Source organism: Staurois parvus, unplaced genomic scaffold (assembly GCF_062004578.1).
Source record: "Staurois parvus isolate SC_StPar_1 unplaced genomic scaffold, SC_StPar_1.0 ptg000618l, whole genome shotgun sequence".
In the NCBI taxonomy this organism is placed as follows: Eukaryota; Metazoa; Chordata; class Amphibia; order Anura; family Ranidae; genus Staurois; species Staurois parvus.
The window spans coordinates 1,098,989-1,115,064 of NW_028318414.1; the positions used below are offsets into that span (position 1 = coordinate 1,098,989).

General features: G+C 40.7%; 1 protein-coding gene across 2 annotated transcripts in view; it reads left to right on the forward strand.

Moving 5' to 3' along the window:
- The window catches only part of MSH3 (mutS homolog 3), a 240,024-nt gene that overhangs the window by 128,874 nt on the left and 95,074 nt on the right, over positions 1 to 16,076 (forward strand). Inside the window, exons 14-15 of one of the 2 annotated variants that reach the window (XM_089693221.1) lie at positions 5,617 to 5,804; positions 8,784 to 8,952. The exons of the other annotated variant lie outside the window; for it this stretch is intronic. Coding sequence (XP_089549347.1) covers positions 5,617 to 5,804; positions 8,784 to 8,952 — 357 coding nt within the window. The remainder of the gene's footprint in view (positions 1 to 5,616; positions 5,805 to 8,783; positions 8,953 to 16,076) is intronic. 2 annotated transcript variants of the gene reach the window in all.

A 16,076-nucleotide genomic window follows, 5' to 3' on the forward strand; every position in this document is an offset into this window, starting at 1 on the left:
TGAAAATACATCCCCCATATAGTAATTCATCCCCCATAGTAATTCATCCCCCATATAGTAATTCATCCCCCATATAGTAATTCATCCCCCATAGTAATTAATCCCCCATATAGTAATTCATCCCCCATAGTAATTCATCCCCTATATAGTAATTCATCCCCCATATTAAGTCCCCAAGTCCCCCCTGTGTCAATTCACTTACCTTTGCTCTGCGCGTTCCTCTCGCTGTGTTCCCGCGCCGTTCCGGTGTAGCATGAAAATCTGTCTCCTATGAGGATCTGTCCCCCTCGATGTATCTGCGCATGTGCCAGTTTCAGGCATTAGCAGCCGATCGGCGATCTCCGGCACATGCGCAGATACGTCGAGGGGGACAGATCCTCATAGGAGACAGATTTTCATGCTACACCGGTCTTCAGGGCGGACTGTGAGATGAGCCTAGCGGGAGCCTAGCTCCGCGGGCCGGATTAAAAGGTCCGCCGGGCCGTAGTTTGCCCATTGCTGCCCTATTGCCTGTCACCTGGTGGGCAGTGTGCTCCGGAGCCGCAGCCAAGGTGAAAAAGAGCCGCGGGTTGCCGACACCCGTGCTAGACCAACACAAAGTGGCACATAATTGTGAAGTGGAAGGAAAATAATAAAGGGTTTTCAAAATTTTTTTACCAATAAATATCTGAAAAGTGTGGTGTGCATTTGTATTCAGCCCCCTTTATATGATACCCCTAACTAAAATATAGTGGAATTAATTGCCTTCAGAAGTCACCTAATTAGTAAATAGAGTCCACCTGTGTGTAATTTAATCTCAGTATAAATACAGCTGTTCTGTGAATTCCTCAGAGGTTTGCTAGAGAACATTAGTGAACAAACAGCATCATGAAGGCCAAAGAACACACCAGACAGGTAAGGGATAAAGTTGTAGAGAAGTTTAAAGAAGGGTTAGGTTATAAAAAAAAATATCCCAAGCTTTGAACATCTCACAGAGCAATGTTCAATTCATCATACAAAAATGGAAAGAATATGGCACAACTGCAAACCTACCAAGATATGGCCATCCACCTAAATTGACAGGCCGGGTAAGGAGAGCATTAATCAGAGAAGCGGCCAAATGGCTCATTGTAAATCTGGAGGAGCTGCAGAGATCCACAGCTTAAGTGGGAGAATCTGTCCACAGGACAACTATTAGTCTAGCACTCCACAATTCTTGCTTTTATGAAAGAGTAGCAAGAAGAAAGCCATTATTGAAAGAAAGCCCTAAGAAGTCCTGATTGCAGTTTGCGAGAAGCCATATGTGGGGACACCGCAAACGTGGAAGAAGGTGCTCTGGTCAGATGAGACCAAAATTTAACTTTTTGGCCTAAAAGCAAAACGCTATGTGTGGTGGAAAACTAACACTGCACATCCCCCTGAATACACCATCCCCACCGTGAAATATGGTGGTGGAAGCATCATGTTGTGGAGATGCTTTTCTTCAGCAGGGACAGAATTGATGGGAAGATGGATGGAGCCAAATACAGGTCAATCTTAGAAGAAAACCTGTTAGAGTCTGCAGAAGGCTTGAGACTAGGGCGGAGGTTCGCCTTCCAGCAGGACAACGACTCTAAACATACAGCCAGAGCTACAATGGAATAGTTTAGATCAAAGCATATTTATGTGTTAGAATGGCCCGGTTAAAGTCCAGACCTAAATCCAATAGAGAATCTCTGGTAAGACTTGAAAATTGCTGTTTACAGACGCTCTCCATCCAATCTGACAGAGCTTCAGCTTACACTATATTGCCAAAAGTATTGGGACACCCCTCCAAATCATTGGATTCAGGTGTTACAATCACCTCAATGGCCACAGGTGTACAAAATCAAGCACCTAGGCATGCAGACTGCTTCTACAAACATTTGTGAAAGAATGGGTTGCTCTCAAGAGCTCAGTGAATTCAAGCATGGTACCATGATAGGTTGTCACCTGTGCAATAAGTTCATCCGTGAAATTTCCTTGCTACTAAATATTCCACGGTCAACTTTTAGTGGTATTATAAAGAGGTGAAAGCAACTGGGAACAACAGAAACTTGGCCACAAAGTGGTAGGCCACATAAAATGACAGAGCAGGGTTAGCGCCTGCTGAAACGCACAGTTCGCAGAAGTTGCCAAATGTCTGAAAGTCAATAGTTAAAGACCTCCAAACTTTGTGTGGCCTTCAGTTTACCATAACAAAAGTGCGTAGAAATCTTCATGAAATGGGTTTCCATGACCGAACAGCTGCATTCAAGCCTTACATCACCAAGTGCAATGCAAAGCGTCTGATGCAGTGGCGTAAGGCACACTGCCATTGGACTCTAGAGTAGTGGAGACGTGTTCTCTGGAGTGACGAATCACACTTCTCTGTCTAGCAATCCGATAGACGTGTCAGAGTTTTGCGGTTGCCAGGAGAACGGTACTTGTCTGATTGCATTGTGCCAAGTGTAAAGTTCGGTGGAGGGGGAATTATGGTGTGGGGTTGTTTTTCAGAAGTTTGGGCTTGGCCCCTTAGTTCCAGTGAAGGGAACTCTTAAGGCATCAGCATACCAAGACATTTTGGACCACTTCATGCTCCCAACTTTGTGGGAACAGTTTGGGGATGGCCCCTTCCTGTTCCAACATGACTGTGCACCAGTGCGCAAAGCAAGGCCCATAAGACATGGATGAGCGAGTTTGGGGTAGAGGAACTTCACTGGCCTGCACAGAGTCCTGACCTCAACCCGATAGAACACCTCTGGGATGAATTAGAGCGGAGAATGCGAGCCAAGCCTTCTCATCCGACATCAGTACCTGACAAATGCGCTTCTGGAAGAATGGTCAAACATTCCCATAGACACACTCCTAAGCCTTGTGAACAGCCTTCCCAGAAGAGTTGACGCTGTTATAGCTGCAAAGGGTGGGCCAACTCAATATTGAACCCTGCGGACTAAGACTGGGATGCCATTAAAGTTCATGTGCGTGTAAATGCAGGCATCCCAATACTTTTGGTAATATACAGTTGGGTCCATATATATTTGGACACAAGCACAATTTTAGGTTTTTTTTTTTCAGGTATTTACCAAAACATATTCAAGCTATAGTGATATAATGGATAGGGGCTGAACGTGCACACTCTCAGGTTTATTGTAAGGGTATGTACATCCTAATTGGAGGAAGGGTTTAGGAATTACAGCTCTTAAGAGTAGCCATCCTCCCTTTTTCAAGGTACCAAAAGTAATTGGACAATTGAATATAAATAAAATGTTCATTTGTAATATTTTGTTGAGAATCCTTTACTGGTAATGACTGCCTGAAGTCTGGAACCCATGGACATTCCCAAAGACTAGGTTTCCTCCTTTCCGATGCTTTGCCAGGCTCTAACTGCAGCTGTCTTCAGTTGTTCTTTGTTTGTGGGTCTTTCTGCCTTTAGTTTTACCTTCAGCAAGTGAAATGCATGCTCAATTGGGTTGAGATCAGGTGACTGACTCGGCCATTGCAGAATATTCCATTTCTTTTCGTTCAAAAGCTCCTGGGTTGATTTTGCAGTGTGTTTTGGGTCATTGTCCATCTGTACTGTGAAGTGCTGTCCAATCAACTTTGCTGCATTTGGCTGAATCTGGGCTGACAGTATATCTCTACACACTGCAGAATTCATACGGCTGCTTCTGTCACATCATCAATAAACATCATTGACCCAGTGGCACTGGAAGCCATGCATGCCCATGCCATCACAATGCCTCCACCATGTTTTACAGATAGCATTGTGTGCTTTGGATGATGAGCTGTTCCAAGCCTTCTCAACACTTTTTTCTTCCCATCATTCTGGTACAGATTCATCTTAGTTTCATCCATCCAAAGAATGCTTTTCCAGAATTGGTCTGGCTTTATTAGATGTTTTTTGTCAAAGTCTAATTTGGCTTTTCTATTCTTCAGGCTTATGAATGATTTGCACCTTGTGGTGAACCCTCTGTATTTGCTTTCGTGAAGTCTTCTCTTGATTGTAGACTTTGACAATGATACGCCCATCCCCTGGAGAATGTCCTTCACTTGTCTGGATGTTGTGAATGGGTTTTTCTTTGCCATATAGAGGATCCTGCAATCATCCACCACTGTTGTCTTCCATGGACGTCCATGCCTTTTTATGTTGCTGAGCTCACTAGTGTGTTCTTCTTTCCTCAGAATCTATGAAACTGTTGATTTGACCACTCCTAATATTGCTGCTATCTCTCTGATGGAGTTTTTTCATTTTTGAAGCCTTACAATGGCCTGTTTCACTTGCATGGACAGCTCCTTTGAACGCATGATGTAGGTTCACAGCAATAGGTTCCAAATGCAAATACCACACCTAGAATCAACTCCAGACCTTTTACCTGCTTAATTGATGAAGAAATAACGAAGGAGTAGCCCACACCTGGCCATGAAAACGCTTTTGATTCAATTGTCCAATTACTTTTGGTTCCTTGAAAAATGGGGATGGCTAATCTTAAGAGCTGTAATTCCTAAACCCTTCTTCCAATCTGGATGTACATACCCTCAAATTAAACCTGAGAGTGTGCACTTTCAGCCCATATCTATTATATAACTATAGCTTTATTATGTTTTGGTAAATACCTGAAAAAAACTAAAATTGTGCCTGTGTCCAAATATATATGGTCCTAACTGTAGTTTATTTTGCAAAGAAGAATGAGCAAAAATTTCACTCTCTAGATGTGCCAAGCTGGTAGAGACATATCTAAAAAGACTTGCAGCTGTAATTGCAGCAAAAGGTTTTACAAAGTGGTTCCTCTAGATTTTAGTTAGGGGTATCATAGTAAAGGGGCTGAACACAAATGCACACCACACTTTTCAGATATTTCTTTGTGAAAAATGTTTAAAACAATTTATTATTTTCCTTCCACTTCACAATTATGTGCCATTTTCTGTTGGTCTATCGCATAAAATCCCAATAAAATAAACTTATGTTTTTAGTTGTAACATGACAAAATGTGTAAAATTTCAAGGGGTATGAATACTTTTTCAAGGCACTGTAAATGAGAGGATGCTGGTGAGCACTCTTTTACTTCCTTGACACTTCCTACAGCTTTCAAACAGACAGTCTGCACAGATGTACAGGCAGAAAGCTGTAGGCCATGCCTGCAGTAGTCTGACATTGCAGCCATGATCTGCTGATTGCGGTGCAATGCTCTCTGCAAGCTCCTGAGGAAAAAGAATTATAAATGCCCTTTTTTTTTACCTGCAAACAATGCACATTTATTATCTCTTTAAAGGTGAATTTAGCCTTTAACCAAAGCATAAGTACAAATTTCATCTTAATTGTTACAAACATTTACATTCTGGATCTCTGGGTAAACTGTCAATATTCACACTTCACAAAATGTACTGTCAGATTTACTGTTTGAGGCAGCTATACTGCAGTAATTCCCAGCTCTAAAGGTTGTTTTATTGGCACTGTTCACCTCCCAAGTGTTGCTCCTGAAAGTGACAACAGACGCCACTGGTTAAGGCCTTTGTCAAATCAATAAATTTAATTGAGTTTAAAGGTGAATAAATTTGACATGTGTTAGTAATGCAACAAGTGTAGATAGTATTTGCTCTTTTAAGGCTAAATATTTTATGATGCAATTTGCTTTGCAGTGTTCCCCCCAGGAGTTTTTCTTAATAGCCAACACGTTGTGTCACTTGGAAAACCAGCTTGAAGCATTGATTCCTGCCATTAAATCTCAAGTTAAATCCACTTTGCTGAAGAAGATTTTTACAGAGATTCCACAAGTCTTAAGTCCAGTACAGAAGTTTGCAGAGGTGTTAAATGAAGAGGCAGCCAAGTAAGTATTTTGTGCTAAGAGAAGAAAAATGTTAGGGTGTTCTATTTATAAAGTTGTACATTAGGTTTCGTGGCCAAGTCCATCCAAAAAGGATAAAACTGGTGAATCAACCAGGCTATTCTACTGCTCGGACAGCAAAAACACCTTGCTAGTAATCTTTACATTACATTGCCATCTTTGTGACCCCATTTGAGGGCTCCATGCTTATCTTGGAATGGCCAGACATGTGGCTTTGGCAGGGGTTGGGGGTAGTCCGTAGCTAAATTGGGAGTTTTAGGAAAGATAAATTAAGAAATAAAGCTAAAACTGACATGTCAGCCCTTTTAGTGCTTTCAAAACACAATGGAAATCATCTGTGAATGTTCCCCTTATGTGTTCTCATACAATTTGTGCCCCATGGTAGCAATTGCTGGGAGAAGACAAACATGGAGTCTGGGACCTATGGCCTATGGACCTATTTTATAATGCAATGGTATGACCTTATCACAGACAGCAAAAACACCTTGCTTCATAAAAGTACTCAGCACATTTGTAAAGCACGGCAGGTAGGCAAAACCCCTTTCATTTTATAATTGACAGGAAAAACTGCTGTGAAGAAGAGAGCTCTTGACAGGTCAAGTGACCGTTCTCTCCTCCAATCACAGAATATTTTCTGCAGCATTTTGTGGAGAACACTCCAAAGGACATTGTAGGCTTAACACTACATCTTGCATTATGTAAAATGTAGGCACAGCATGGAATAAACACTAAGGTGTTCTATGGAGAGCATTTCTTTTTTGAAAAAAGTCCTCCTAGTGATCCCAAAGGTTCGTGGCAGTTTATTAACCTGTTGCTCTCAGCGAGATGTATGGCCACTGGACTACTTAAATTGAGCATATGATGCCAAAATTCGTAATCAGAATTTATCTCCAGTGAACAGCACGTCAAATCATTTTTTTTTCTTGAACTAAATTTTTATTTTGGCTATAGTAGACAACGTAACAGGTTTTCTTTATTTGTCTCAGCTAGCTTTTCTTTTGTCATTTTCTGAATTCTTCCACTGAGAGATACCTCTGGGTAAGGGGAACCTAAGACACTCCCTCTTCTTTCCCATAGTGTATTACGGGGTGCCTGAGTGTTCACCACCAGGCCCAAGTATTGACACTTGGGAAAAGGTTGGGGCTTGCTAAGTGTGCTTGTCATGAAGAAAACCTGTAATCTTTGCCTAGTATAGACAAAGTGCTATGTTTGCTTTAATCGTCATTGGTTTTGATAAGTTCCTGGAATTATTTCACTGGTGTCCATAAATAATACTCATATTTAATCTAGGTTTCTTCAGGGTTCATTGTTTCTTTCTGTTTCAATATTTTTATTAAGAAAATTTTGTTTTAAGAATACAACAAGCTCAAGATACGCCCACGCAGGGGCAGAGCAGACCAATAACACATAAACAGATACATCCTGCTGACTTGTATTAGCCAAATAACGGAATATCCAATGACATCAAGGAGGGAGGCAAAAAGCCGAACCAAATAATAGCAGCAGCAATCCATCAGATTACTGGAAAAAGAAGAGAAAAAAGAAAAAGGTTAGAAGGAAGGAAAAAGAAAATATAAAAAAATAAGAAAAAAAGAAAGAATCAGAAAGGAAACATGGAGAAAAGGAAAACTTGAAGAATCCCAGATCCAGGGCTAGCACAGGCAACGACTATAAGAGGCCATAACTGGTACGAGGCAGGGATGGCAAGGAATAATGTATCCAAGGTTAACCTTAAGGAATCACGGATGAGAATCTTGAAGAACGCTAGACATCTGTTCATTGATCAACATAGCATTCATTCGGGTCTTCACCCCCTGGAAGACAACCGAAGGGGTTCTCCAAGCTTGAGCTATAGCACGTTTGGCCGAAATAAATATTTAGGATGGCAATTTCTGCTGAGACATAGACAGACCCAAAATTGGGCAATGCAGGAGGTGTGACGATCCCATGATCGCTACCACCAATATGTGACGGGCGCGGCGTCAGACCCCAGCCCTTCTCACCAAATTCGTGACTGAAGGACTAGCCAACCTAAAACCGCGATGTCATGTGCGTAACAATGCCACACCCAGCTGCACCCTTCGCACCGATTTTCCAGCTAATTGGACCACAATCGACATACCGGCAGCCTTAATGCGATTGTTACTGGGTCAGGTTACTTACGCAATTAACCCTTCACACTGCCACACCTCCTTTTTATACAGAGAAAGAGGAAACTCAGCAATACACTAGGATGATTGGTTAACTGTCAGTATCCCGCTATCTCTACAGAACGGTTATACAGAGGGTTAAATACTCATAGTAGCACTCTTCAGCGGCAGGGATTCGTAAGTTATATTCAGGAGCTATAGAAACAGTTCAACACTTTTAGAAAGTAAGATTTATTACCAAAAGGTCGAAAGGGTGCAGTAAAAATATTTACAGAGAATATGTAACCAATATACTATATATATAAATATACAGAGCACAACAGCACAGCAAACAGATAACAGAAAGAAGTTTAGGTAAATAAGTACTTGCCAAATAAATGCCTGGGGTTAAGCAGTTTCAAGTCTGATGAGCTAAAAAGGGATTTCTGGTCTCGCACTCAGTTTCGTTGATACAGCGCGATTCTCCTTTGCTTTCGGTTTGCTAGATGGTAAAACGCCGGATGTCCTCACTTCTCTGACTACACAGCAAGCATAACAGCTTTTTTTTCTACACAAAATCAACTGGTATCTTCCTACCACTGACAAGCCAATACCTTATTTGGCAAGAGGATTGTATAGACAGCCACTTAGCAAGGTATGCTGAACGCATTCCTGAGGGAGGGGGGAAATCGGAGGAGGGAGACTGATGTGTTTTGGGGAGAGATACCAAAATGTAGATGTTTGGAGCAGAGTGGATGACCGCGCCCATCTCTGTGTGCAAGATTGTGACAGGAGGTTCATTGTTTATTTAACCCAGATTGTTCTGTTTTAGGACTGGGAACAAAACTGAACTTTTTAAAGATCTCACAGATTTTCCAGTAGTCAGTGAAAGGAAGGCGGAGATCCAAGAAGTAATTTCACAAATTCGTCTTCATCTTACTGATATCCAAAAAATATTGAAAAACCCTTCCATTTCTTACACTTCAGTGTCTGGGCAAGAGGTAATTACATTGAATAAATAACAATATGTGTGTTTTAAGGTGTTTGTGTGCAGTTCTTTGTCCTTTGTGTTATGAAAGCATCCTTGCTCCTGTATGTGACATAATGAAGCCTCGTTAAGGAGAAGTGTTTTGTACAGTCTTTACATGGCTGATGTACCAGAAGTAACACACTACATTATTAGCCTCTAGTGTCTAATTACCTATTTATCTTTTGCTTTAATAGCCGTTGTGTTTGCTTACATTCTGAAGCATATTTCTGTGTGTAATCATCTGGAGCAGACTCTGGCTGGCTTTGGTATTTATAGATGCTTAGGCCATTTTTTTTTTAATTTACAACCAACCAGTTTTAATGAGAAAAGCATAGTGCATCATTCCATAGCTGTCAGTCAGAGGTCTTCCATTGATCTGAATACACTAAACAATTTTAAGCTCAACTTCACCCAAAACTTTATTTTGTGTAGAGGGGAAAAGCGTTGTAATTTCTGTTACCTTCTTATTGTTGTCTGTTTCTCCATTGGGGAGACTTCCCTTTACTTTCTGCAAAATGGGTCAAGAGGAAGTGAGGGGAGACATCACCAGTAGGAAAAAACAAAACCCTTTTGATTTTTTTTCCTTTTTTTTAAATTACTATTATTATTAGAGCCATAAAGGTGAAAGTGTGCATTTTTTTGTTTTGCTGTTAAAGGAGAAGTAGGGCTGAAGCTATTTTGGCTATACTTCTCCTGTAGGTCACAGAAGTGCAGTTCATTCTGCACAGCTAAATACCAAGGGATTCCCTTTTTTCAAGGATTTCCTTTCGCTTCTTCTAGCTATAGAACAAGTAGTAAAATGAATTCTCCCCAGATGGCAAAAAATTTACAGGGATTATAACTCTCCCTTATTCTATTAAAAAATGTTATAAAGTTTTGCCTATAGTTCTACTTAACCACTTGTCCTCTGGAAGATGTACCCCCCTCCATTTTTTGCTGTTCGGCACTGCGCTATTTCAACTGGTAATTGCGCAGTCATGTAATGCGGTACCCAAACTAAATTTATGTCCTTTTTTTCAAACAAATAGAGATTTCTTTTGCTGGTATTTGAAAATCTGCGGTTTTTACTTTTTGCACTATAAACAAAAAAAACTGAAAATTTTGGAAAAAACTATGTTTTTCACTTTTGGTTATAAAAAATATCCAATAAAGTCAGTCATAAATGTAGGCCACAATGTATTCTGCTACATGTCTTTGGTACAAAAAAAAAAAAAAAAATCACAATATATGTGTATTAATTGGTTTGTTATATATGGTATATATATTGGAATTTACACAGCTTTGACTTTCTGACTACCTATCACATTTCTTGAGGTGCTAAAATGCCAGAGCAGTACAACCCCCCCACAATGACCCCTTTTTGGAAAGTAGACACCCCAAAGATTTTGCAGCGTGGCATGCTGAGTCCATGGAACATTTTGTTTTTTGCCACAAATTCTTTAAAAATGACTTTTTTTATTTTTACACAAAGTTGTCACTTAAATTATATATTGCTCATGCATGTCATGGGTATATGTGGAATAACACCCCAAAACACATTCTTTTACTTCTCTTGAGTATGAGAATACCACATGTGAGTGACTTTTTGGAAGCCTAGCTACATACAGGCCCCCGAAATTCTCAATTTAAGATTTTTTATTTTATTTTTTTTTAAGCTTATTTTTTAATATAGTAACATTTATACCATAGTAACATTGTACTACTGTGGGGGGTGATCAGGGATTTTTTTTTACACACTTTGCTTTGCAGGAGAAATAAAGATCATTTATCCTGCAATGCAAAGCTTGCTGTCATGAGCTGTCATGAATAAGTTAGGTTTTTGACAGCTCAAGATAGTGATCTGTGATTGGCTGGAGCTGGTCACATGGGTGCTGTGTTTGTCCCCATGTATCATGTGGGCAATCACAGCTCACTAGGAAGAGAAGCAGAGCTGTTATGAATCAGATTGATTCATAGCAGCTTTGCTAATGTGATCATGTGATCGCATAGCGATCTCATGATCACTGGGTCCCGTTCACCAGGATCTTCATTCTGCTGTGTCCGCCGGACACAGGAGTCATAGGTTGGGAGCGCTGCGCACCCCCCTGTGTTAATGCAGCCAGAGTAATGTACCCGTATGTCGCTTTGCCTTTAGCTGACGCCTGTCCACAGTACATTGCGGGCGGGTGGGATGCAGTTAAATTAAAATGTGCATAGCCAAAATATTTTTGTTGGATTTAGATAGAGTAGGTAAAGGTTAAAATTTTGTGGCTCCTACCTGATGCCTCTTGACATTAATGCCAGCATACCAGCTCAATATATGTGCCTTTCTTTCCCTCCCCTTTCACTTCATATGCCAACCAAATAGTGAGTCATATGTTCCTCTGTGCCTGGAAGTGTCCAGTCTTTGTTCCAGAGGATCACATGGAACAGAGGTTAGAGACCTTAATCTTTCATTAAGGAACACAGAGTCGGAAGACTTATGAGTTATACTATCCCCTTCAAAAAAATTGGACTCGGGCAAACAACGATGTTATTCAGTTACTCCCATCATGCTTCAAGAGGTATTAAACCCAAAACCAAAAATGTAATATATTGCAGTTTACCGATCATTAGACGTGGTGGCTGCATTTTTTTTTTCTTTAGGTGTTTTGTTCCCTTTTTTTTTCTTTAGGTGTTTTGCTCCTTCCTCCACTCTGGATGAAGGAGCGCAGGGAAAGCTTTGGACAGCAGCATTGTTAATCTGAGGGGGAGGGAGTGTTAGATGAGCTAGCAGATTTAAATACATTAATAAATTCAAGCCAAACTCCAGCTTACACTGTATAATCAGTTACAGCAACTGAGATTTCACGTTTCTACAGTATACTATTCAGTATAACTAAAATTAGTTGTTTGAGCGCTGCCTAGTTAGAGTAAATCATGAAAAATGAAATAAAGCATCAACATAAATATAGAGCCAATTAGTCCATATCTACGTGTTTCTTCATTCATTCATGTGAAAAACATCGGTGCAGTCTCTCAACAGTGCCGTGCACTATTTCCACAAATAAAGTGCAGACTTCCAGGGCTGTGCTCCCCGCCAGTGATCCCACTAACTCACCAACAGCTGCGGACTCTTAAATGTATATAAGATTCATATGCACTTTGTGTAAATATCCTGGTGTCGCTGGGGCTTGTAGTCCTCCTCTGTAACCGTATTTGATTCAGTAGTGATTTATCACAGCAATATATATCTCTCACATGGCACACATATGAAGGATACAATAGATGGAATCCACACAGAGTAATTCCATTTATTATATATAACACTTAAAATTGGTTACACTCACTTTAAAAAAAACAAATAAAAGCAAAATCTCCAGACCAGGAGTGACAAAGTTCACTAAGATAGGAGCAACCCCCTAGGTAAAGCTATTATTAATGGGGTGGAAGTGACAAAATTTACAAAGATAGGAACAACCCCCCAGGTAGACCTGTTAATGGGGTGGATTCGGTATTCTCTAGAACATCTCCATAAATTTGATATTCAGTATAATGACTTTAAGCATTCAGGAAGCAATCCTGTGGACTTTCCAACTCGTGATCCACCAACAGCTCTGTGGCAGCTGTCTAAAGGACCTGACATTGGCAACCTGGACCACTGTCCCCTGTTGAGTGTGCACACTCAGAGTTGGCCATGACTCTATCCGCATAACCCCCTCCCCTGCATTATCAAGAGAGAATTTTTTAGCAGCTATGATGGATTTTATGCAGAAGATCACTGCCGTGATGGCACGCTGCTCCAGAATCTCTCGAAGACCTTACCTGTATGTTCTCTTCTGCAATCTGTTTTGTACGGTGACTGGTCTACTCCTGAAAAGCTATTTTTACCTCCGACCCTCTGCAGAACAACACTGCAAAAGGCTTGCTGTGTGTGCCTTTTGATGGGGAACATCTGTGGAGCCTCACTGAACTGCTTTATTAGGGATATCGCCAGGAGAAAGAGCACCCTTTGCCTACGCAAAATTAGGCTAAGCCTCCTGCCTTTTGTTCTCCTGGATGGGGGACTCCATTCCATCACAAACCGTGGACTTCCAAAGTTTCCAAGGAGTAAGTCCTCTTCACAATGAGGGGACACCCCCATTTTTCAGGTTTGTTGGAATGTCTGTTTGCCTTTGTGGCCACCCAGATCAAAAAGATCTCAGAAGCGATGTACCAGAACAGTTATACTGTTCTGGTACATCTCCTCTTTCAAGGAGTCATTGCCATTGTTGTAGAACAAGAATGGTTTTAATGTTTCTAGCCAAAGCTTTTTATAGTTTCAGTGGCAAAGGTGAGTATACATCCTATCTATAGACACTTATTGGTGACTCTGTGGGACCAGTAAATACAATGTATGCTTCAGTACAAATGGCAGCAGGTTGAAATCTGCAGTGAATTTTGTTAAAATCGTTGCAGTATATAACTAATTACTTCTCTGCAAATGGGAAAATACAATTTAAAGTGGACCATACCCCCTCCCCCTCATCTACTACTGCCCACATCACTGTATATTAGATATTTAAGTAAGGACATTTAAAGAAAAAATCTTGCCTCCTCCATTCATTTGACCCCACATGCTAATGCTCCACTCCTCCTGTCACATGTTGCTATTTTTAAAAAAAGACTTCATGAGTGGCTAACTTCTTTCATGTTTTTGTGGCCAACTTCTTTCATGTTTTCCTGGCCAGCCCATGTTTTCCTCTTTCATGTTTTCATGGCCATTATATAATTGCCAGATTTCAAGCATGCACAGCACAAGATCTGTTGCTGTTATTACTGTTTATATGTTACCCTGGCTATAGCAGCATAAATAGCATTCCTCCACCTGACACTACTGTTGCTGAAGCCATGGGGAAGGGGAGTGTCTTGGCCCCAAAATCTTGCAGTTTACAGATGAGCGCTCCCTGAAATAGTGCCTTGCTGGACTAGAAAGTCAAAGCACAGTAATTGTATGTAACAGCAAATAACACTGTAAGATATATATGTTATTTATTTAAGTGAAAGGGGAGAAACATCCACTTTACATGGTGACTTAGTCTTGCAAATTGATTGCAAATTTAAATAAAAAAAAAAAAAAAAAATCATGCCTGAAACTCCCTTGTTATAATCATGTATTTCAACTCTAGAATTGCAGCATGAAAAACCCTTGCTTCCCTGCCATTAGTTGCAGAATAGTTTAAGGCCTCATGCACACTGCTGCTCATGAACGTGAATTCAAGAGATTTTGGCATTTTTTTTGCTAAAGCCCCCGAACTCAACTCAATAAAAGCCTATTTGTCCATCCACACATAGAGTTTCATCAGAGTTTAACAGCAGCAGCATTTAGGACCAGTGAAACGTCCTTCTCCTGAATGCAGAAAAATCGCATTCAGGAGAAGGTTTTGACCATAAGCCGCTAAATGCGGCAAAAACATTTATAAACATGCCTAAGCGCTAACTGTGTTTAGCACTTGGGCATTTATTCATTTAATTGGCAAGTACTCTGGCCAAAGAAATGAATAAGCATCTTAGCGCTAAACGTGGGTAAACGTGGTACCGCATTTACATGCGTTTTTGCCGCATTTAGTGTTTTTCTGCTGCCAGCAGAAAAATGTTCCAATGTACATGAGGCTTAAAGGTTATTTTCTAACATATGTAAACCTCTCCTCCCAGCTTCTAATATTCACTGTTTGGTGATTCACAAGTGGGTGTCAGCACAAGTCTGATCATTGGAGGACAGGCATCCTGTTCTCCCAGTACAGACAGAAAACTGACCATGCTGGGATGTATGTGCTCTCATGCCTGGTGTGGTCACCCTGAAATAAAAAAGCAGGAGGACTGGCAGGATCACCAGGTATTTCAAACAAAGGAAGCAATGCAAAAGAAAAACAAAAAAAGAAGATACTTTTTAATACAAGCACATGGTACAACAGACACCTACTGTATAAGAAATATGGAATGTTGGAGTAATATAATCTTTAATTCCCAAAATTGACTCTTGCCTTCCACGCCTTATATATTGATGGAAGAGGGCAGAGCTAGATGGAAAATTCAAGAATGAAATCAGTATTCATATTACAAAGTATTTGGGGACATTCTGTATGTCCTTGTCTAGATACAGTTGCAAGAAAAAGTATGTGAACCCCTTGGGATTACGTGGAGTTTTGCATGAATTGGGCATAAAATGTGCTCTGAACGTCATCTAAGTCACAACAATAGAAGAACACAGTCTGCTAAACATAATACTACACAAACATTAGATGTTGCCATGGTTTAATTGCACATAACATGTAAACATTCACAGTGCAGGGAGGAAAAAGTATGTGAGGCCCTAGCTTAATGACTTCTCCCAGAGCTAATTGGAGCCAGGAGTGAGCCAACCTTGACTCCAATCACTGTGATGATATTGGATGTGTTGCTGCTGTCCTGCCCTTAAAAAACACACACCTGTTTTGGGTTTACTGATTTCAAGAAGCACTGTCTGATGTGAACCATGCCTCGCAGAAAAGAGCTCTCAGAAGACCTACGATCAAGAATTGTTGACTTGCATGAAGCTGAAAAGGGTTACAAAAGTATCTCCAAAAGCCTTGATGTTCATGTGTCCACGGTAAGACAGACTGTCTACAAATGGAGAAATTTTAGCACTGTTGCTACTCTCCCTAGGCGAAATGACTGCAAGAGCACAGCACAGAATGCTGCATGAGGTAAAGAAGAATCCCAGAGTGTCAGCTAAAGACCTACAGAAATCTCTGGCACATGCTAACATTTTTGTTGACACATCTACAATAAGGAAAACATTAAACAAGAATGGAGTACATGGGAGGACACCACGGAGGAAGCCATTGCTGTCCAAAAAGAATATTGCAGCACGTTTGAAGTTTGCAAAAGAGCACCTGGATGTTCCACAGCACTACTGGCAAAATATACTGTGGACAGATGAAACCAAGATTGAGTTGTTTGGGAAGAACACACAACACTATGTGTGGAGAAAAAAAGGCACAGCACACCAACATCAAAACCTCATCCCCACTGTGAAACATGGCGGAGGGAGCATCATGGTTTGGGGCTGCTTTGCTGCCTCAGGGCCTGGACGGATTGTTGCCATTGATGGGAAAA